Source organism: Epinephelus fuscoguttatus, linkage group LG13 (assembly GCF_011397635.1).
Source record: "Epinephelus fuscoguttatus linkage group LG13, E.fuscoguttatus.final_Chr_v1".
NCBI classification, from domain to species: Eukaryota; Metazoa; Chordata; class Actinopteri; order Perciformes; family Serranidae; genus Epinephelus; species Epinephelus fuscoguttatus.
The window spans coordinates 24537007-24562086 of NC_064764.1; the positions used below are offsets into that span (position 1 = coordinate 24537007).

Sequence of the window (25080 nt, forward strand, 5' to 3'; positions counted from 1 at the left end):
TTAACCACTCATAAATCTTAATCCATTTATACTTGAAACAAGACAAACTTGAATTTAAATCTAAATATGATTGAATAATTTTCTACATTTATTATCTTAATCACTGTAAATAAATGATTTAATACTTAAACTTTAAAAATGACACAAACTAAGGAGTAAATATTGTGACAAAGATGCATGCTGTACTGTGTATATCATGCTGCTTCTGCTTTTTGCAATCTGGTTATATGACATTAGCAGTTTAAGTTGTCAAACATATGACTTTGCACACCTAATGCTGATGCACAGAGGAACAGTGAGCAGATACTTCATGTAAAATGCTTCCTCAGAGGCGTTTCCACTGTGACCAGAGTACAGCTCTCTGAAATAACATTACTGTGGTCATATTTAAAGATATTGAACAGTGTGCAAAATATTATCAATCAGCAGCATCAGCACAAAAGAATCTGTATCAGACTTCTATCTTAAAAGAATATTAGTGGAACCCTGCAGCTGAGGCACTGACAAAACTTGAGTTTATAAGGCAGGGGGCAACTTCACCTGCTTCTTCAGTAGCTTCCACTCTAATGGAAAAAAAGTCATATGTAATTAAAGTGAGTAGTAGTAGTAGACTGAAAGTGGAAAAACTGAGACATGCTGTTGGATTTTCACATATTTTTTCTTCCTCTTTTGCTCGATAAATGGGTGAACGTTTACAGAATGAAAGAGACATTTGAACAGGTGGATATTTGTAGGTTATTATGCAGTGGTTTCAGTGGTTTGGCCCACTTGAGATCAAATTAGGCTGTATGTGGCCCCCTGAACTAAAATGAGTTTGACACCTCTGGTTTATAACCGGGTTGGTGTTTAAACAGATGTTAACATGTTTATAGTAGTAGATAGTCATATAGTATATTGCATATGTTAGATACTGCATATCAAGTCCTCACTCATCACTGTGCGCTTTATTCCAGGGCTGGTCGTCCATCTTTGACCTTTCGTAGGCTCAGTCACTGGTATTTGTTCATTCATAAAGCCATGCTGGGCAAACTCCCTTCATACATTTGTACTTTGAACAGAGATCTGATTGTAGCTGTAGTCTGAGATCTCAAGACTTAGTTTTGTTGTCTGTTCCTAGTGCTCGGACTGAGCTGGGAAAGAAAGCTTTTATGTGCTCTGCTCCTCTCACATGGAATAACCTTCAAAAAGAGACTACTGAAACTACGTGAACTGATCTCTCTGCCTGACTTTAAAGCACTCATAAGTACAGGGATGAATGAGTCGGTTGGGTCTTGTCATTGTGCGCAGGTGTTCTAATATTTCTGCACGTTGCTGTGTGTCTTTTATGTTTTTAATTGCGCTGTTGTTCGGCTGTGACTTTTTCGTATGTTGCTGTCTTGGCCAGGTCTCCCTTGGAAAAGAGGTTGTTGATCTAAACAGGACATACCTGGTTAAGTAAGGGTTAAATAAAATAAATTTAGAAATGACAGCATCTGAATTTCAAGAAGAACATTTTCAGGACTGGAATGGATCAAATAAACAACTAAAACTACTAAAATTAACCTTTTAAACCATCTAATTTGGCGCTCGCTTGTGTTGACTTTTATGAGGCCCTCATAATGACAGAAACATTAAACAGACCATGCCCAAATTCACAGTCCTGTCCTGACCACACTGTATTTTTTCCTCACCGTAAGGCAGTTGAGATACTTGGCATGTAGTGCCCTGGGAACTGACTCTTCCTGTGGGAGCCCTGGGGAAGGGACCTGTGTGATAACATGACATGTGAACCAGCACTGTATGGCCACGATAAGGATTCATCAGATACGGGAGTCTACCAAACAGACAGGGGAAGTGGTGATAAGAGGGCAGCTTTGCGTTTGATCCACTTATTTGGTGGTGGCGAGGTTGGAGTTGGACTCCGAGCAGATTCTCATCAGACTTCCCGTTAGGTCATTTCTCAGTGGCGTAAGTGCAGCCTTGGGATCTTACATCGAATCACCATGTAAAGGATTTCAGAGTACATTTGGCCCACACGGAGTCATATATGTGGGCTTTTGGAATACCTCTCAGAGTAGTGTTTGGTTTCGGATACTTGCATTTATACCTCTAATGGAACATTAAATGTAACTCATATTTCTGGATGTAGTTGATGATTGCTCTCTTGATCATCTTAACAGCTTTCCAAGAGGCAGAGTCTTACAGTAGGAACATAATGAGCAGTACTATGTGCAGTCTGCTGGCAGGGATGCTGCTAAGGTAGTCTCACTGGAGCCATATAGGTTTCTGGGGATATATGTGGGAGGTAATTTTACAAGTGATTTATTAGGTCAATACTCAAGTGCCATTAGATTTGGAAGCGAATATTAGATGAAAGGAAAACAGCCTCTGCTGGAGGCTAGATTCTCTATGTGATGCTAATACCTGTTATGAAAATATGACGACCACAGTGTTTGTTTACAGAAGGTGAAAATAGTTTTTTAAGAAGAGGTACTGTAAATATTAAATACGTTAAATCGTTTCTGAACATTCAAAACACTGGGTACTAACTACCCTTCAGTCCTTTATGAGAGATTGTACTTAAAGCTGTAATCGGCAACATTTATAAAAATTGCTTGTTGTTTATATTTGTTGTAACTGCCACTATATCCACACAGCAGTCCAAATGTTTTCAGACACATATTTTAGTGTACTGTTTAGCTGTAAAATGAGACAGTTTGTCCGTCCGGTGAGTGGTGCTTGGTGCGACTGTTTCCATCATGGCGGTTGGGTCACAAACTTTCTCATTTTACAGCTAAACATTTTCTGATTTTTGCCTCAAATGTTTTCAGAAACATATTTTAGTGTACTGTTTTGCTGTAAAATGAGACAGTTCATTGGCCAGTGGGTGCTTGGTGCTACTGTTTCCAATATGGCTGCTGGGTCACAAACTTTCTCATTTTACAGCTAAACATTTTCTGATTTCTTGCCTCTTTTCAGAAACATATTTTAATGTACTGTTCAGGTGTATGTTAATGCTGTAAATGAGAAAGTTCGTAACCCAGCCGCCATGTTGGAAACAGTCACACCAAGCACTGCCTGCCAGCCGGACAAACTGTCTCATTTTACAGCCAAACAGTACACTAAAATATGTTTATGACATCATCTGAGACAAGAAATAAGCAATGCAGTAACAGAATCTTGATTCATATTTGATGCTGGCTAGTTTGATGGTTTGATAGCAGTTTACGAGCAGTGATTGACATGATTGACAGCTGTGACTGAGACTACTCGGCTCTCATCGGTTGTTTTTGGTGCCTTGCAGTCAATGCTAGCAAATGTCATTCGAGGCAGTAGGAGGAAGATGATGATGATTTTTTTTTTACAGACTATCTATCGCACATAATACTTTCATTGATTCATTTATTCTTATTTGTTCCGCTCATGTCCATGCAATCAAAGTCACAATCAAAACAACTCTAACACATTTTTCCATGACCGACAAAGGAGCAGGGAGGAGAAAACAATCTCTCTCAAAACACATGTGATCAGAAGAAATAGATGGTTATAGTTACTAACCAATACTTAAATAAATAATCAAACAGATAAGATACACAATGTCCCCTTCAACATGGGAACAGCTTCTACAAGACGACTCATATAGCCTAATTGTTCTTTCTTTTTTTACATCTTCTTGAACTTGAAAATATTTAGACAACCCTTTAAATCACTCTGTCGAGAATTCCACTTTGTGTGGATGTAGTGACAGTTTCAGCAAATATGACAAAAAAATTATTTTCATAACAGTTATGAACAATAGCTTTAGGGCTTATTGGTTATTTGGAAACAAGGTCCCCATGGGTTCTTGAAATCCTTTACAGTGTGTGAAATTTCATGGGTGAAAAGGCCTTGAAAGTTTTTTCAAAATGGCGTAATTAAAAAGGTCATTGAAAGTGCTTGGGTTTACGTATTTTGGCAAGAACAGGAAATTAATTTATTTTAATATTGTCTGCTTTTACTGTAACACAGCACAATAAGAAGTGTTTCCACATTTAAGCCTCTCTCTTTTTAATAGCTGTCTGTGAGCCTGCCAGCTCTCATAAAAATAAGTGTCATAACAGCAGTTAACCCTGATCTCTGTTTCAAACTATGCCATGTTGGGTCTGTATATTTGAATTCCGGCCTTGAAAACCTTTGAAAAGCCCTTGAATTTGATGCTCAAGAATGCATGGCAACCTTGTTAAAGAAAGACACTGACTCTGATTTTGTGAGTGGTTGACATGCTTTGAAAGATTGTATGAGTCATGGCATACGCTGAAAGAAAGTATCCTCCTTTTGTTAATAACTGACCACTTGGCATTGAGCCACTAGATGGCAGTAGTGCACCTGCATTGCTTCTTGAGCTCCACCTGAATCAGATATGTAGAGCTAATGACTGATCTGGAGAATTTACCTGGGCTGTTGCCATGACCAGATTAAGCTGCTTGGGGGCCTTGGAGCAAAAAATTAGGCTCCTATTAACCCCTGTTTAACCCCTTCCCTGTCTCTCCCCTGCGCACTGTGACCAGTATTGCTATGCAAGGATATTACAGCCCGAGGTTTGCTGTGTGTTAATTTGATTAAACGAAAATTAAATTAGTGAGTGCATGCATCATAAAGTGTGCGATTTTGACAGCTTCTAAAAATCAGCAAATATAGCAGGGCCCACTTCAAGGCCCTTTTCATGTGAGTGAATATAGTATAGTGCTGCACCTGATAGTCCCAGATTCCCAAACAGTATTACAATTAATCCTATTGCCACAAACCAACAGCTTTTTGGGCGCCTGGGGATTTTGGGGGCCTTATACGGGATTTAAAGACACAATGAAAGCAATACCCGAACAATACGGTGTAATCCAATACAATAGCAGCAATTTCTACCATTGTGAGGCTTATATTACCTTGACTTGTGTTCAGTGGTCTTACTGTGGCAGATGCAGTGATTCAACATGTTTGAGGCCCTGGTTTGTGGTGTTAGATTGCAATTCGTGGACGAAACAGCAAGAAAAAACCTTGTACCTGTACAATATGTAGTAATCTAATCAACACTTATGACAAAAACCGAACAGGCGTCATATTTAATTACATTTTATTGTATGATGCAACACTGTATATTAAAAATGAAGCTTGTAATGCCATCAGAACAAAGATCTTTCTTTCTACAAGTCACTCTGCAACTATTTCAGTCTAATGTGTACATACTAGACAACATGTCATAGGCAAATGTGGTTAAAAAGAAAGTGAATGAAGGAGTATTGCATCATGAGCCTAGCTTAACTTTGCTAGATCAAATGCAGTGCCTGCTTTCTGTCACTTGTCTGTGCTGGTGAACTGTCACGCACAGATTTAGGGCAAGCAGCCCATGGCATCATAGTGTTATGAACCTTTAATGATTCACATTAAAGAGCAAATCTGTCCTAGTGGGCCACCAAAACAGAGCAAACCGGCGCCTTTGGAAATGTTACGTTTGCCGTCCTGTTTATGACACCTATTTCTTTTTCATTAGTGTGCAGATATTCAGACACAACTCTAATAAGCTGCAAAGTAAATGTTTGAGTTCTGACTCCAGTTGATTTTTTTTTAAAATGGCTGTGATGTAGGCTGGAGATACAACTTGATTGCATCATTCAGCCGTATGTCTCCTTTTCTATATTTAAGGTCCCCAACAAAACAAAATGGTAGGCCTCACTTTAACACAGCTGAGATGCAAAATATTTACTCAGTGAGTCATCACACACATCCCATAATTTTCAGGAGATTGTACAGTCTGAGACTCAAACATGTGTGTGGCTCATGTGCGTGCCTCCCCGGTGGAGATGCAGTCGGTGCAGAAGTGAAAAACATTGCATTTGTCTTTTGAAATCTGAGATGTTAAGACAAAACACAATTTCCAATCCCGTCAGTAGAGTGCAGCTCTATCAGATTGGTGACTGCTTCTATTACTCCGATTACCATCGCACATTTGATAGCACATCTTCTCCAAACTGAAGGCGGGGAAAAATGGGAGTAATGGTGAGAGGAAAATGCAATCTATATGTCAGACAAGCACTTGATTAACCACTTACAGAAACAGTCTCTGCGTCAGGGCAAGGCCATGCCATCTCACATTTCCACTCAGCCTGATCCTTCAAACATTACTGGCCACAAGGTATTGATTTTTCACTCTTCTCAATATCCCCTTGCTGTTAATAGAATTTACACCAGACTATCAATGTTTCAAGGAGGCCTCCCCTCCCCTTACAGTACTGCCCGGATCTTCTAACCCACAAAGAGGGCACACTCGATGCTTGCCCTCCATTAGCTCCAGTTGTGAGTATCTACCTGAGAGAGAGAAGACATGGAAATTGACAAAACAGGCAAAAATGAAATTTGTGTTAGCAGCAGTTTGGACAGAAACCAAGAGCAGCAGAGGTGAGTCCGTGGCTGTTTCACTTCTTTATTTTCCCACAAATGTCGAAATGATTGACGGCAGAGACGTTCAATGATGAGCAGTTTGCAATAGTTAGAATTGAAACAAGTTGGTCCCCCACCCATCTGCATTATATCCAACAGGAATGTGACAAATCTAATCTATAACTGCACTGTGGACTGTAAATTCTGCCTTTAAGTTCAAGCTGAAAAAGGTTATGTGTCATTAGAGCTATAAAAAAGCATTTGAAAAGACATTTAGTTTGCGTAGGACTGAGGTATAAAAACTAATACAGGTAAAAAGAAATATATGTTCTAAAACTGGGGCATAAAAGCTAATAGAATTAACATACTTCTGTTAAATGACTCCTTTGTAAAATTATAGTTTTCCTCTGTATTAATAGATGTATGAAATTTGTAATAATTTTCCATTCTACCATGATCACATACAAAAACCAATTATCTTCCATATCGTCAGGCTAATAATTATCGTAATCCATGGCATTACAAATGATGCGTGTTCTCACAGATGCTGGCTGATGGGCTCGGAGCCCAGCCTGCGGCAACGCAGTGCTTCTGATTCAAGTGACAACGTCGGCTTGGTGACCTTAGCAGCTTTCCATGGGCACATTGATTTTTCTCCCACATTACAGATAATTGCTGGATGCTGTGAAATCTATCCTCTCGGGCCAGCGGGGAGGAGCTTCTGCAGTGTGTTGACACGAGAGTAGCTATCTGATTTGAGGAATGTGATATCCTGCAATCTCATTGACTGCGATTGACTTCTGTGTACTTCCTGTCTATGCTATGAGTATATTTAACAGCTTATCAGGAGAGTTGTTTTCATGCCCGCCGGCGTTGGTAGTATTCTGTTTTCCTGACAGTTAATTGTTACTGAGATGAACGATATTCGGAATAAGTTTCAATAAATAGTGCACTTTCATGTTAATGTCTGATTTAAACTGCAAGAACACCTTTCAGGCTTTAATGAGAGCAATGGCTTTGTCCAGCTCCTTTAACGCCTGTGCAGCTTGCTAAATTAATTGTGATTAATGACCTATTTGGCGTTCTTCTGTGATGGCAAAAAAAGATAATTATCCCAATTCAGATTTGTAGCCAAATAGTGTAAATCACATTATTGGAATGAATGCAGCTGACAGCTTTTACAAACACATCCGTAACCTTTTGTGAGGGCCAAGCAGTAGCTCTTATTATATTAATATGAGTTTTCCTGTTCTGCATGGAGCGAATCTCATCATTTTATGCAAATGACTGCATCTACTGTTTGTTCTGCTCCATAAAGTAATGAAAAAGTCACTTCCTTCCTGTTATTATGTGAGGCACATATTTGCTTTGATGGGGTGAAAATGAACTTGTATCTTTTGGATGTGGAAGTGACTGCATTTTTCCGCTTTGGCTTGTTTTGTTTGGCTCAGCCATTATTTACTGGTTATTTTGGAGCGTTGGGATGTTTTTGTTACATTTGCCCTTAAGTGTGCTTTACTAATTGATCAGAAAGTCAGAGCTGCGTGTTGCCGTCATATAGGCTGTCAGAGCAATTTTGCAAAGAAGCATGCAGCGTCACATTGTTCTAAAGAAACAAATGAGCCATCCACCCACGCCCAGTGAGCAGCACATTAAATCAGATGAGTCTCAGAACACACACCGCCTATCATCACCATCATAAATCATCACTGTTTTGACCCCAAGACAACATGCTAAATGTGGTTCTCGGTCTCATACACAGTGCTGGGTTACTGCACTGTGAACATCCCCCTGTCCCCGACTCTAAGTGGTGCGACCTGTGTGTCACGGAAAAACAGGCCACTGATGCAGCGCGCTGTGGCCCAGGGGCGAGTGTTGGGCCACATGATTGGATGGATTCATGTGCAGTATTTATCTCGCAGAAAAGTCTGCTTTTGTCTGCTTTAACCTCACACGGCGCTCAGCTGTGGCCATATGGCCGTGTACAGCTACTGTATATGCATGAGGAGAAACAGTGTGTGCAGCTTGCACGGTGCACAAATTACTGAAACAACAGCATGTGTACTGTGCGTACTATATATAGCAAGAATCGTGCAACAAAAAACATTGGCTGTTATATAGGAAGCTGAACTTTCAGTTGTCATAGCCTGCTGTGTGTACATGGCATGGGATGTGTTATGCAAGCAGTTCTATTTGCTTGCCGAGGCAAAGACACGTGCCTCGGTTCATAACTAATGGAAGACTGTGTGTGCCATTCATGCATCAGAGAGTCTGCATGGTATAATCCAGCGTGAACAGTCATGATGTTGAAATGTCGTGGCTTTATAGGAAAATACTGTAAAAAAAATATTATTAAATATACTGTATTTATTAGATTAGAAATACAATATGACAAGCTGCATTATGTGACAATAGATGCCTGTGACAGACATTTAAAATATGAATAATGTAATAATACCTGATGCTACTATATAACATTTAGGTTAAGGTCTAATTCCGTGGTTTATATAGGATTTAGGTTTGGCTCTGTTAAGGGTGACAGTTGGCAGGCAGAGTTTGGATTACGGTTGAAGCTTAATTTTTAAGCTCTCATGGATGATAAAACACATGGCATTTCCAAACGCATCACACAGGGATCAGATTAATATTTCAGATACTGCAATTTGTGTGCGGAAATGTTGTAAATAAAACCATCAAGATAAAACACTGATGTTTGTTCCGGCTGCTGGAAACACTCAAACATGTTTTAACTCTCCTGCCATGACGATATGAAATATGAAATACGAAAACACCACAGGTGAATTTTATCCAAACCGAACATGTTTTCCACGAGGGCCTTGCTCATTGAGGCGGCCTTAACCAGCACAGCAACCCATTGGAGTCCAGCTGTTCAGCATTGATCCCTCTGTGTTTTCTGATGCACTGGCCCGGAATGTGATGTTATTTCATTACCAAGGCAGAGGCGACAAGCTCGGTCTCCTCCCCCAGGGCACTGGCCACTCACTTGGACAGGGGGAACTGTATGTAATCATAACTGAACGCCGGCTTAGTCAGACAAGCTCAGTTGCCTATGGAAAGTCCAAATCAAGCAGGGAGAAAGTTTAGAGTCAGGAGGAAGGACGGAAACGCACATCAGTGAGAGAGGCTTGAAAGGCCTGGACAGGAAAAAACAGAAACAAGTACCGCATTAAAAGACCTGTCATCAGCAATGGACCCAGACGACAATGAAGTCGGCATCTTCACTGTCATTCAGTGAGTAGTGTGCTGCGGATTGGTGTTCTGTGCTTGCTTTATAATTCAGTCAGAGCTGATCAAGTGTCATATCTCTACGGACAAGCGCGCTGATGGTTGTTATTGCACAAAAAGTTTTGATTGTTAAGACCATATATGTAATTGATGGTAACAGAGACAATTTAGCTTTTCACTTCAGCCTAACGTCCATCATTTTGACGAGGATTAAGGACTGACTCAATTAATGCTTTTGGAAAATCGACTTTGTGTTTGTTGTTGTGATCCGGACTAACGGCACCCAACTTATTCTCTACCGCTGCATCGCAGTAATGATGTATTGTGTGTTCCTGTGGGATTGGCAAGGTTTTTCTTTGAGATTCACAGCCCCCTTCAAAATAATTGGTGTTTGCAACTTTTACAAGAACTCTTTCTTTTATATCTTGTCCCCATTTCTGAGTGACTGCAACACGCTGGAAACAATGTATAGTTAAGGCCTTCTTTCACAGACACAAAAGACATCATAGTGGGAAAGGCACAGCTGTAATTAATAACTGATGATGGCTGTGTTCCATTTAGACGTGTCAGTTTAGGGATGCTGCTATTGTGCACGCTGACTCACCAGGCCTGGGTATTGGAAATCGATTCCTTTGAGGTGTCAACCCAAATAACCCAGCACCAAAAAGTATCAAAACAAATCCAGTCAAACAATTTCTGCATTTGATCCTCTTTGCATCGGGGGTCTGATCCCCACCAGATCAGCAAACTTTCTTTTGCTGCCATGACAGAGCTGAACGGTTAGTTCAGTGTCTGCCCGGTTAGCACAAGCTAACAGCAGCAGCTAGCATTCAACACTAAAATGTTAAATGGTCCCAGCAAACTCAAACCAACACCGAAATGGCTCAACTCTGTTGTTAAACCTGTTAATAACCGTTTGGTAACATCAGCCGCTGGTGACGTACCCTATCGTGGAGTGCACCTGATTGGAATAATGTGCGACTTGGGTGGTCCTGGATCTATGCTTGCCATTTGAAACACGAGCAACCTGACGGCCTGCTCATAAACTTTCTGTTGTTCTGTCGAAACAAGCCACCCAAATCTATTTCTGAAAATATTTGGGGTGAGAAATAGGAAATGCTGCAGCTGAATCTTGGTTTATTTCAGAACTACATCACCTCGTCTGACTGCTTGGTTCATATTTCGTCAGCCAGGTGCATCGCGCTCATTTGCATAAAGTTGAATCTAGTCTGCTTTATGCAAATGAAGACCGGTGAACCCACCTCAACCCCCCTCCAAACTCGCAGCAACACTCCCACCATGCACTGCACAACTGCGTCTCCTGCTCTCGATAGGAAATAAATAGGCAGCGTTTAGACGCCCTCTGTTGCCAGGTCTGACGGAAATGCGCCATTACAGTAGCCCTTTCACTGTGTGTGTGTGCACAGTCGGGCAGATTCTCACAACTGTCCCTGATGCGGAGTTCACACTCCACAGAAACAGCTATAACCCATACAGTCTATGGTGTGGTTAAGTCGAGCATGGTGTGTTTGACGGAGTTGGCAATTCAGTGCCAAGATGTCACCAAAACATTCATGGCTATATTACACACCACATTCACATTATTGGTGTCGAAATAAGTACTCTGTTGGTATTGGCATCATTTTAATGGCACTGGTTTTGCTACTAATATTGTGATTTTTAAATGATACCCAGCCCTGTCACTCACTGGCTTGGCTTACTGGGTTACTTAAATGGAACAGGGCAATAAATAACAGTATTAGTAACACCTGTGTGTATCCTGCTGTGACAAGTCAAAATGTCTGCTGTGGAGAACGTGGGTGTAGTTAGTAGTCAAATGACTCATGTTCATAAGAATCTAACTAAAATAGAAGGAGTCTTTGAGGACCCAAGGAAGTGCAGTAATGAGTGCGAGCTCTTGAGATCTACAGGACATGTTTATTAGTAGTGCATTATGTACACACTGTGTACTGTATTGACAGGGGACCCCTATTAATTATTACACCGCCAAACAGCATGCTGGGTACAGCTCACTCTCTGTCTCTCGCTACAGTACATTCAAGAACAGATGTATAAAGATGACCAGAGGTTTTACATTGAATGTGTTGTAACATTTGTAATGAACACATTTTGTCTTTTTTTTTTGGTGACTTCATTGAGGCCATAAAATGTTCGTGTGAGCTTTTTGCACCCAATTTAAACGTATACTCGAGCACTGCTGAGGGCCAAACTATGAGCATGTTCAGACCTGGTGTTAACATGCGTCTTTGGTGATCCAATCACAAATGGACAGCTGTGTCCTGTGTCCTCACCATAGTATATGTTAAGACCAAATGTGTTGTTTTTAAATAGCAGGACATTTTTTGTGCTGTATGCACACTTAGAGCCGTTCACATTTAAAATGGGTCAGATCGTATTTAATTTCAGAGCTGTGCACAGTGCATTGATTTGCTTAGCCTATTTTTGCTCTGCTTGCTGTGTTTATCATGAGACAAGTGCACCCTGCAGTCTGGCCGCCCATTCCCTCCCCATTACCACACCAGGGACAGTTGGTGAGAGTCCACACAGCAAACACAGTGACAGGGCTAACTATTAGCATCATACGACAAACATACCCTAGCATTATTAGATGTTGAGCCATTTTGGTGTTGGTGCGAGTTTGTTGGGACCATTTAACAGCTGCTGCTGTGTTAGCTCGTGCTAACAGGGCAGACGGTTTGAGCTGAGTTTGAGTTAAGTGTTTATAAGCAAGGACATCAGTTTAGTAGGCAGTCCTTCAGTGTGGCTCAGGACACATTAGCGTACACACTGCTAAAAGAATTTGGCCCAATCTACCACCAAAGAGCAGTCGGGTCTCAAGATGCATTGAGAAAGCATTGGGTGCATTCACACCTGTACTTAGAGCTGTCCACTTATGATCTGATCACCCAAGATTGCATGTTAATACCAGGTGTGATCAGGGCCTTTGTCATAGCAGGTGTATTGCTCAGAACTAAAGGAAGCGCAGTTTTGAGTGTGAAGTTGTTTGGACGAGCGGTTCCTGAGAAACCTGCAAGCAGCAACACAGGAGGTTAAGCATGGGCCTGTTCCGAACAGGCATGTTTTGAACGGACACCCACTAGTTTTAACAAAATGTGGACAGTTTATAGACTGGCTAATGTCCATGGTGTAGCCTGCCTCCTGCCCAGTACATGCTGGGAGAAGCGACAGGATAGAGGATGAATGAATATACCAAACATGACCTGCCAATGACCCACATGAACATGTCTGATAACCTGCGCAGGCACACAACACCTGCAGGTGTCGAGCATCTCGGCAGCATCCCCATTATGTTGCTTTATTCACTCCACACTGAATAGGCTACAGCCTCCCAGTATTACTTTGAACTTTATCAGCAGATGTAGTGAAACTGGCAAACCAAATCCGTAATCTTTTCAAAGCATAGCATAACTCAGCCAGGTAACACTTCACTTCTTATCCCAATTATTCACACCACTGAATATTCATGGCAAAACAGCGTTCAGATCTTTAAACTCCCTACTAAAGGCTGTTTAATTCACTGAATAAATCAGCCGAGGCGCAGGCATAATTAGTGTCGCACTAACAGATCAGCAAAGTTAAGGTAGCGAGGTGGCTCAGGCAGATGCAGGTCGACAAACGCACCCAAACAAAATGCTGCGGATGACACAGTTAAGTGTGGTTTCTGAGGGTAGTTTGCTCTTGTGGCCACTGACACATCTGGTTGAGGGCCACTAATGCTAAGTTGGGATCAGAGGGCAGTAAAAGCTACAAAGTCACATTACTGTACTGCACGCTGAAGTCTATAATGCTGCTCAATCTGCAGTGTAACACTCAGCATGAAAACATGATCTCACAGTCCTATTCTGTGCACACACCCTGATAAAATCTACTGTTCTGCTGGTTTATAGCACTGAGCGCACATTTGTGCCCTTGCTATCCGGCGTGGTTAGCAATTTATGCAAAGTGGTTCTGCTTGGCTTATTTTAGCTTTTTAAAGGCAAGCAACGTGATCCAAAAGGCAGGATGTGCAAAATTTGAGCACTGCTGGGCTTTAAGTGGCCAAGTGTGCCAGAATGACTGAAATCAGCTGTTTTAAAAGGGACTCAGAGCGAGAGAGGAGAGTTAGGGATCAGCGGGGCAGCTGGGTTTTATCGGTCAAAGCTTCAGCCATAGTCTCCTTAGATCACGCTTCTGTCTGACCCTAATATCCTCTGCCACTCATGTTGGCCTCTGGGCCGCAAGCCCAAATGGACAAACATAACTGTCCAGAATACGCTGAGTCTCTCAATCCCCCAGCCACAGGACACCGCGGCTGCATTTGAAGCAAATTGTCAGACATGTTCTCCTCGCTCATCAGTGCACCCTTGATGTCTTGTGCTCCACACAAAAAAAAAGACTGCCTGTTCCCTTCCGAAGATGTATCATCAGCTAAACTGTTGTGTTTCAGAATGTGATTAACACAATGATTCACAGCACTTTCTTTTTTGGAACAATTGGATCGACCCCTCTCTTCGCAGGTTCAGGGATCATAAGCGAAACATCCTAATCTGTCACAGACAATCGTGAGCTTCACCTTTTTACCCATCTAGTTGCATCTTTTCTACGGCAACAAACAAATCTGAGCCTGAGTGGAAGTGACAACATTCTTTATTGCATGTATCACTCTCAGCAAAGGCACACTGACTCACCCTGCAGAGCCTTACAAGTTGTGGCATTTTAATATAGGATGGTTGCTACTTGAGCGTGGAAGCAGTGACAAATCGTAGGCTTGAAATTCCCCAACTAGTATTTGTATTCCATGTATTTATTTATCCATTACCACCTGACATTCTTTATTGATTAGTGTTTATTATTCTGTCAAGCTCCCCGGCAGGGATTCACACTGAATTTAAATAGGCAGGGGAATATGTCATCTTAACCCCTTTAAGTTGGATTATTTTGACTATACTGTAATATATAAATGAATAAGTGAAGCACTGCTTTTGTTTCCACTGTTTATTGACTTTTAGAGCTACAGTTATTGACAGTAAATAGCTGTATTCAAACAGCTTTGTCAAGCCAAGTGTTTTCTGTAGGCACATCACAGATCAGGATAACAGAGCGAATAGTCTGTATCGCTGTGAGATGTTCCCTTTTTTTTTTTTTTATCGAAGCTGTCTGAGCCACATGAAGAAGTATCAAACCTCTGTGGATCAGAGACAAGGCTAATTGGCTCTTGGTGGTTTTCGACAGAGGTGCCTCGTCTGTGGTGTTTGATTTATGACGGGGGATTCTTCGTCTTTGGGATAATTCTTCATCTGGAGATGGGGAGTTACCTTGTGCGGGATTATGTCAATTTTTACGGCTCTCCTGCTCATTCATTAGTTTACCGACATTTTGAAACGCACACTGAAATTGCCCTGCATCTCGGAGTAGATGGAGAAAGATATGAAAATTTATGGAGATGTATTTTGATCTAAAAAATATCACAAGAGGAAATTAGTTGCTTGAAGCATCCATTAACATGCAGCTGACTACTTGAAGCCCTATGAATCACAACAGCCCTCATCTTCCCCCCTTTGGACTTTGATTAATCACACAAACTGTTCTTATTATCTACTATGAAATCCCATTCTTGCATATGGCAACCTAACAGTCCTGATCTCCTTTTGACACCACTGCATCAGCTCTGTGTATGTTTGTGTTGGGTGGATTGCTAAAATGTTTGGGGGCCTCTCATGAATGGCTTCATTGAGAGCAAGCATTTAGCAGCTGAACTGTTCTGAAAGGTCAAAACAAATGCAGTGTACAGTATGGGCATCCTAATGTGCAGCTGTGAGGCAGAGACCTCAGCTGGGGAGGGGGACACATTAGGTCCTCCTGTCCCTCCAGCTGCTCCTCTGCTGCTTTTGCACTCGCATTATGAGCACATCATGCAGTGAGTCTCCGTCATGTCACCTCTCGCATCCTTGTCAACCTTTCCCTGCTTTCCGGAAACACACCACACGGTTGAGGATTGATGAGGCTCACCTTTGGGGAATTCTTAGAAGCTGACTGCATCCTTTAGTAGTAATTCTTGTGGCCCTTGCTACCATACACACACACACTCTCAACATCCTCTCACATTCCTCTCGCTTCCACTCTCATCTCCCACCACCATCACCACCACCACCACCCCTGTCCCTCCCTCCCTCTCTGTGCTCCTGGCTCTGGCTCTCCCTGCCTCTCTCTAAAGCTGTTGTTACTGTGCGGCTCCCGCACATCATTCCACCGCGATGGAAATTAAATGAAGGTGGCTTAACGCAGCTAACAGAGGCATGCTTTGAAGGATGTAACCGGGGGAAGCTGCTCTGCCAGATCCTTTTCCATGGGCTGTGGATTTGCGCTGCTGAGGCGAGGACACAGCAATCACTCAGCCATGCAGAAGCCCAGACAACAGGACTAATCTCTCCACCTGACTTGTGGAAGCTCCACTTTTTTTTCTGAATTATTTATTCCTCCCTGCCAAAGACAGTGCGGGACAATGGAGCCGGAGTGAAGTAGATGGTAAATTTGTAGCTTTGACTGCAGTCTGCAGCACATATGGATGTGTTCAGCTTTGTGAAGATGCCAAAGCTGTCAGGGTGAGTCCGATGGATGCTGCTGTGTGTATATGCCCGTACGTGTATCTGCCTGCTCGTTCTCTAGTAGGTGGTGTTTTATATGTCCGTATAGGCACAATTAAGAGAGTGACACGGGAGTCACATGTGGAATGGGGCTGATTAAAAATGCTGAGTTATTGATTGCTCAAGAGAGCAAGTTGTGCAGTCATGTATGATGTGAAATGAATGAGCAAGTGCGGTAGATGGGAGTGGGGGGTGGATGCTGAAGCTGCTGCGGTTCATGTATCTAAACTGTCTGTATCTAAGTTCATAAATTTCTTATATTGCTGACAGTAATCATGCTTTGTTGCTTTATGTGGTGGTGATGAAACCATACATGTTCTGAGACACTGCAAAGATTTCAGAGGGGTTCAGATTTTAAATCACTTCAGCTAAAGGGCCACGGGTAACGACCAACAATTCACAGCAGAGTTGTATGTCATTTTCAACCATCATCTTTTTTGTAATATAATATAAATATACCTTCTTTACAGCTGAGCAGGATCTGCTTTTGGTCATTAGGATCATTACATATCCATGGTCATTTCACATAAGTGGTCAAGTTCACAAAGCTGTAGCCAGAACAGGAGGATGGAAAATTTTAGAGGATGTAGGAGAGTTGAAAGCTCTTTCTTTTTTTTTTACAATAAAATAAAAAATATACCACATTGTAGTCTACATTCTTATTTTCTTTATATGACAAATTTCAGTTTGAGAAAACTGAAAATAAGGTTAGTTTGTCTTCCAGGAAGTGATGGCAAGTATGCGAAGTATACATTCAACTGACAGTCTCGAGGAATTCATTCATTGCCAGGGCACACACCTCACCTTATGCACCCATGGGTCTGCTAGATTGAGTTGATCTGCCCCAGTGGACAGTAATCCTCCTAGGGGATTTGGCTCCATCAGAAACACTACAGACCACTGGTGGTGGGAACAGCTGATCATAAATGGGAATAATCAAATCAGATACTGTACGTGCCACAAGAATGCACATTGAGTGCATTTCATTTCACTTATGAGTCATCACCAGACGGCACTGGCATTTTGTTTCTCACATTAGTTCTTTTGAAAAGACAGAAAGAAAGAAAACATACAGCAATTTGCTGCAGCGTTGAGGCATAATAACACACCTTGATGTTTATTTTTTTATGCTGTATGCAAATCACACTCCTGCAGGAACGCGGGCAGGTAGCAGGGATTTTCCATCAGATGATAGGACCGTTGTTTTCCCAGTCAGTATCCCTCCCCGGCAGCATTTATGATGCGGCTCCCAGTGGACCACCAACGTCACTGCATCCTGTCACTGTTAATAATGCCACACAATGCTACCCCTGATAATGAGTTACCACTGCTACACTGGCATTTTTTTGTTTTGTTTTCTCCCTCTCAGCTGCCAGCAAGTATTTAAGTCAGCAGGATGCTGTTTTGCTACGGCTACAGAGAAACCCACTGTATGTATTTAAAGATGTACAAGAAAGGGAACGTTTTCCCTCATTGTCTCTCGCTCCTGCCTCGCAACGCCTCCAGACGTGTCTGCTGTCAGAAACAAAAGCGTGCTCTTGCTTTTATTTTTCTTCACTCTTTGTTGTGTTCAAATCAAGCAAACATTTTCACATGTTTGATGTTCTTGTGTTCAAAGATGGCTAAGTCTCGCCCTCTGTCATTTGTATCCAAAAAAGCAAGTTGAAACCGTTTGACCAAAGTTGTTAAAGCCGCTCTTATTTTGATCTTTCCATATGGAACTTTGCCTTAACTTAGCTCTAAGTGCTCTTACACTTTTAATACATCCTGTGGGTGTTATAAATGGTTTGTCAGCAGCAGCACTGTGGAGATAATGAGCATGAACATCACGCATTTATGTAGAAAGTGACAATTACCACTCACAGTGATTGCCTGACTCAATAGGGTTGCTAAAATGTGTGTACAGTGATTGCTTAGCATGCTTGCACTGCATGCATCCAAAAAAAGGTCTAGATTATTCAGTATTGTGTGATGCAACTAATTTTAGTTATGCTTATGTAAATGATAGATGTGTTCATTAAATGTGTGAGTGGAAATGCTTTTGCCTCAACATGAATAATATGGAAGAGCAGTTAAAGCTAATTAAGTTGGACTGCGTGACTTCATCCTTGGTTGTGTTGTACTAAAAAAAAAATCTATTATGCGGGCCATTGTTCGACATGTTTTGACGGCAAACTTTTTGCACAGGAAGTCACTGGTCTGGACACAGATTGATTAGCCTAAATGTTCATCAGGGTACACAGAGACCAAAAGATCTGTCATTCTTAGCTGTTCGCATCAGAAGCTCTCAGGGAAGAGTAGATCAGAAATGGCTCAGGGTCAGAAATGGGAGCCAGCTGGCTGTCGGACGAGGTCTCAGGCAACCATTTATTTTGTCCTGTCCTTTAGAGCTTTTAGCATAAAAGCAGCGAGTAGCACAATGAGGTGAAGGAGGAGAATCCAAGTCTAGTTCAGTGCCCACGGGGTAAGTTCATCACTATATTTGGTTGATGTTCTACATAGGGCACTGAGGAGCAAAGGAAGCCGGGGGAAAACACAGAGTGATAATGGAATAATAATGAAACTGTCTTTCTTTAGTTTCGTGTCTATTTTATTAAAATAAAACTATCAATTCAATGTCAACAAATTGAAGGAAGTGGTGTCGTCTAATGAGAAATATGCGCACATGCAATCATGCACATTCATTTCTGCAAGCATGTTGCAGCAGGTTACATTTCAAGGTTTCAAGTCGTAGCTCTTTGATGGTATTTTGCAGTTTAACAGGTAAACAAGATTCAGTGAGGTTCCCTTACTCACTGTAAAATAGCAGGAGGATCATAGTGGGTGGCCTGTTTCCCAGATGCTGTTTTATTCCCACCCAGAGGAGATTAACTAACCAAAAAACCTTTCTATATAGAGGCACCAGAGAGCTGCTTCAGGATAGTGCCGTTGCCCATGGCAACAATATCAGTGCTTCCAAAGACAAACACAGAAACACAATATTCAGTTGGAGTAATAGGGAAAATAGACACTCTGATTCTCAAGTGAGTGCTGGTACTAATTCTAGTCGCCCAGGCTGTGTGATTTGGGTGTGAAAACGGTTTCTTGCATATCAGGAAGATATCACGAAAAAAGGCACAGTGTTTCCGTCTCTGATTTGATGTATAAGGCACAGAATGGTGGAGAACAGCAGCATGAAATTGAGCGATTTTGTGTAACTACATGGTCAGCAATATTTTTTAAACCACTAACAGCTAAGTATAAATAGCTGTGCACAACGTAAATAGCAGTTCGGAGCGTGTTCTACTGTGCTGCCACAGTGACCAAAAGATTGGTGGTTGGAGGAGTCAAGCAGAGGGCAGATGTTTTCTGAAACAAAAGGCTGCGCATTTGTGCTCTCAACAGGATGGAGTCTGAAAAGGAGTAGAGGAATAAGACCTTTAATCAGATAGGTTCCTCTCTGTCTGAGCCACTTCTCTGCTGCGCTCCGCTCCCCACCCTCCTCCCAGGAGATGGTCATCTCATCTGCTGTCTCTCCACAGATTTCATATCCAAACAGAATCACATTAGCGGTCTATCTCTGCATAAATGTCTCTGTTAAACTCGAGAGCACAGAAAAAAGCAGCGTCATGGCTTCCTTGCCTCGTCTCTGAAGTCATACTTGAAACATTTCACGCCCTGTCACACGAGAGGAAGAAAATACATTGTTTTTTTATCCGACATTGTGAAGAGTGAGGTGTATGTTCAGTGACAGGCGAAAAGATTATCACTGATTTTAGATCCACAGGATGCAGTGCAGGGCATTCAAGAAATTCATAAAGATTTTAACAGTCTAGCAACTGAGTTTTATCAGCCAAAGCTCAACTCAGCTTCTCCTTGGATGTAATTAGAGTTTCTTTAAAACTACCAGTGATGTTATGGCCTTGTGACTGTATTAACTATGTGTCTCTGTGTGTATTTGTGCAGCACAAACTGTGTTGAATGTCCCTCAAATACAAGAAAATAGCTTGGTAATACATCATTCAGGGTCTCTTCAGGTCCTTACAGACATTATCTAATTTCATTTATCCATCTTCTGCTGGAGAGTCAACATTTCTGATGTTACCTAGGGGAGAGCAGGGCACAACCTAACACAAGGTAAATTGTAACATGAACTTTTTAAGTGGTTACACAAGGTCAGTTTATTCGCTCTTCCCGCCATTTGACCACAGTATCCCCAAACAGTGACCCATTAAATTCTGCAGATATTGGACGTGTTTCAGCGGAGTTCAGTAGCAAAGAGTGTTCAGACGATTTAAGTGAATGTCTTTGTCATACTTGTTTTTCGATTACTGAGCCGGATCCAACCATATATCATCTTAATAACTGTCTTTTTACCTAAAACATAGCACCATAGTGAACTATGTAACCAACTCCCAGCAGGTGTTAGCTAAGCTTGATAAAATTTCCACACAGCATTAGTTGTAACGCAGTGTTACAACTAAGCGGCCTATTAGTTGCCTGTGTTCAGTTTGAACTAATGTCCTTAATTGAATGAGATATACTTCTTTTTTAAATTTGTCAATACTCATACATTCAATACTCCTATTTTGACACGTGGGTCTAGGTTACCCAATCTATGCACAGCTATCAGTCCAACCATTGAATATCGATGATAGACTAACAGATGAATGGATACCTATCCTTCCCCTGATGTAGATGGAGAGATGGGTGTCTACATACATCTATCCATCAATCTATCACGGGTGAAAAGAGAAAAATATATAATATCTATCATGAATCATTGGGGGTTAGGTGAGGGATGGATAGATGTTTGGATATCTATCACAGATCCATACACGGTATCAGCCTTTAGTATATAGATTGAATTGTACTGAATTAATTGTGTTAAACAGACTTTTACCAGCTTGTTACTATTAACCCCACCCATGGGATACCTTGTAAGATTTCACTACCATAACTTCTCGGTGTAATTGTAGAAGAAAGGTAAGCTCTAGAAAAAACCAACAACTGTTCATTTGTAGCAGAGATGTGCATGTTGTTAGAATAAAACTAAAAAATAACCTCAAACTAGAGATGTCCCGATCCAATCCTCGGATCGGGTATCGGCTCCGATCACGTTTTACAAAATCGGAATCGGTAATAAAAGATCGGAGGAATCAAAACAACAAAAATGGCCAGGTTTTTCATCTATGTTGTTCAATGTTGCCTCCGCTTTCCAATGTATAAAGATATAGGCCTATTTTGTTTGTTGAAGACAAGAAGAAGATATTGAATTTGTTTATATTTTGTGCTGCTGAACCACTGATAAGCTTTTTGGATACTATTTAAATAAAAAACAAACCTTATGGGACGACTTGGATACATTCTTTTTTCTTTCTTTCTTAATGCTTTGCAGAGTATCAGATCAGACTCAGTATCAGACTCGGTTTCAAAATAAAGGACTAGGTATCGGATTGGATGCAAAAAAAATGTGATTGGGACATCCCTACCTCAAACAGTTTTAATAACATGTAGCCAAAACTAAAGTGTGTTAGGTTGTGCCCCGCTCTCCCCTACCATTGCACACATGACTGTTTTTTTCATTTTATACTTGCACTTCCCTGCTGGCAAAATTCAGATAACCATGTTTCTACATAAAACCTACCTAAAAGAATATTTGTCCAAAAATCAGTCTTAAACTTGATTGACAATTATTTTGAAAAGCATCGAAGTTAAGGGTCTGATACCTGTAGACATCCTGTTAGATCCATTAAGACAGGGTTTCTATATTCAATCAAACACCAAACTGGCTGCACTGGAAGAGAATAATGTAATGTTTGATTCAGGAAGGCATATGTTAAGAAAAACTGAAATCAATCCCTGTCTCTCGCCCGGTGCATGCTGGGAAAGCCGTGAGAACCAATAGGGAGAAGCAGAGTTTGTCCCTCTGTCAATTAGTACGTAAATGTCACTAAAAATGTTGCCGCTGCGTGCAGAAGGGAGCCATTGACGCAAACTCTTCTCCGAGGAAATAACTTTCCGAATCACTCATGAAAAATTACACTTGTTTAATTCTCAATATGCGTAATGGCGGGCATGTGGCAGCAGAGTGTGGTTTCGTATAACCGGCCCTCATGGAGATTGTCCATGTAAATTATTCAGACTAACTTGAGTGTCTGTGTTGTAATGTGCTCTTCTTAGCTGCGGCTTGTCCATAATGCATAGTTACTCCTTACATTAGCGGGATTTCAGCATGCATAACACACCAGAATGCTTCTTCCACAACTAGCTTGTATTCAGAGAGATGAAAGCGAAAGTGAACTACTGTGATAAAGCAAGGATCACATTGTTCATGCAATTTTTATGAAGGGCTGAAAAGTGATCTTCCTCCATCTCACAGACAATAAAATTAAACTCATTATCTTCCAAAGTTTACTTACTGATAAATTTGGGTGGCGAACTCTTGCCACTGTTCAACTTAACAGTGAATAGATGCACAAAAGATAAAATTGTGTTGTAGTCCTCTGACTCAGATGATATAACCTTGATGTTTGTTGCTGTTGTAGCAAAGTCCTTTACTGATTTTTATAAAGTCAGAGTCATTTTCCCTTTTGTTGGTTATGTCTACAGATTACGTTAGTGCGTATTAGAGTAAGCAGAATTCAAACAGATACACAAAGAAGGCGTTTTAGTGTAATTTGTCCTGAGAGAAATTACATTTGCGTCCAGCTTCTTGCTCTATTCGTCCTCCCTTTGACTCTTGGGTAACTGTTCATGAATTGTGCAGCATGGCTTGCCCACTTGGCGCTCGATTACTTAGTCCGATGTGACTGTGCAGGCATCATTTATTAATGCTAGCCGAGGAAGATCAGTTTCACTGTCCACCAGTGGGTGAACCTTTTCTGCCTCTCTGTAAGCTCTGAGTGCTGCGACTCAATGGCATAATGCACCTCCCGTCTGCAGACAAAAGAAATCAAAGATCACAGTATCTATGACTGTGCCGTTAATACAGAGACATTTTGGCTGCGAGACAGAAAATGGATTTTGGGGAACAGTTTTTCAGTTCAGAAGCATATATCGAAGGCACAGCGCCTGAGACTGTAAGTACAATAAGCTTTATTGTGTTGTAGACCTTTGGAGAAAATGTCACTGCCAAAGGTGTAATCCTGCAGAAATACCAACATTATAGAATGATATTCATGTGCTGCGATTCTGTGACCTTTTATGCGTTACATCTCTTGACTTAAATGTGCAAATCTGCCACATCAAACCCAGCTTGTGTTAACATGGCTGTTAGCTTTATCCCAGAGGCTAAAATGGAGGGTACACACAAGTAGGACTCGTCAATGGGGGTGAGCATGGCTCCAAAAGTGTCAGACAGCATCCAGTTGTGTGCACACACATCATTTGAGCTGCAGGAAATGTGTTCTAAATATACACCATGGAGGCCTGCTCCCAGCTAATGTACTATGGGTCAAATAAATCCATATCCATGTGGAAACCCTAATATCCCTCAAACACACCACTGTATTGGCCCAGGTTCAATGCAGTGCACAAAAGAAAAGCACTACATGGTTTTTTATGAATTAGTTATGATTTAATGCATCCAGTTGCACTTAGGTGTGTGTTGTTGATTAGCCGAAGTGACCCAGGAATACACTTCAGCTTAGGTTGCATTGTTTTGCAGCCAAGTGCTTAACTCTTTCACTATTTCGCAGACTTTCTCTCAGCTTATACGTTGTGTTGATGAGTTGGCGATATTTTATTCATACCTCATGCAACGGGCACGTGCGCCCCATGCAGACAGTCATGGGCACACCCACACTAACACACACACTCTCTCATGCAGATACAAGCACCCTGCACACAATTTATTATCATCGGTACAGTAACTGGGGAAACATTTAGAGGGAAAGAAAGAGGAGCTTTGAATAATGAATGTGAAGAGCCCTGTTACACGGCAGACAAGCCTTTGAAGTGACATAACTTACTGCCACCGCTTTCATAGCATCACCAGTGTGCAGACACAAAGACAGAGACAAAGGGAAGACAAGGACGGGGGGGGCAGACAAAAAGACACATGAAAACATTTTAACCAATTACAGTTCTTGTGAATACCTCTGCCAACTTGTAGCACGGGGGGGAAAAGGCAATGGAGAATTGTTTTGTGGGTAGAATCAGGAAATCAGCTGAAATTTGGATTTAGATACACACGATCTTTCACACAATAGACTAAAATTAATTGTTTTGTGAACGGTGGTTGTAACTGGTTCTATTCTCTGATAAAGTTTATCGAATCATCTTGGCATTGAGCAAATCAAATAGCCAATTTATAAGAAAATTCCCCTGGGCTTCTTTTATAAAGAATGTGCTGACATCTAGAAATAAAACCAATTTCATGCCTCTCAAAGCACAAGAGTGAGGCATGACAATTCCGCCTGTGTGTCGAGCTTACGTAATTAATTTGATTTGTATTCACTGAGTGAACTGTGACTATGGAACATTGTTTATCACGCTGGAATCAGACATTTCTCTTATCACTCGGGTTGAATCAGCCCACAACTCATTTATTTTTAGTATGAGTTAAGCATCTCTACGACGAATGTTATTTTGAAATACTTCTGGAATCAGATTAACTGATTTATCATATAACCTTAGCGATCTATCCTTGATTTCTCATCCCTTTCTTCCTCTGCAGCCACAGGACCAAATCCTCAGGCTGGCCACCCCCTTCAGGGACCTGGAGTGCTTCACAAGGACCCCCCAATGGATGGGACATGGGCACCAATAGAGAGGGGCGTGACTGCTACATCAAGTA

General features: G+C 41.4%; 1 protein-coding gene across 2 annotated transcripts in view; it reads left to right on the forward strand.

Moving 5' to 3' along the window:
* The first annotated feature begins 15625 nt into the window (after nt 1-15625).
* The window catches only part of frmpd4 (FERM and PDZ domain containing 4), a 39699-nt gene continuing 30244 nt past the window's right edge, over nt 15626-25080 (forward strand). For both annotated transcript variants that reach the window (XM_049595171.1, XM_049595172.1), the window contains exons 1-2: nt 15626-16259; nt 24961-25077. In XM_049595171.1, the coding sequence (XP_049451128.1) occupies nt 16219-16259; nt 24961-25077 (158 nt within the window). In that variant the 5' untranslated portion in view covers nt 15626-16218. The remainder of the gene's footprint in view (nt 16260-24960; nt 25078-25080) is intronic.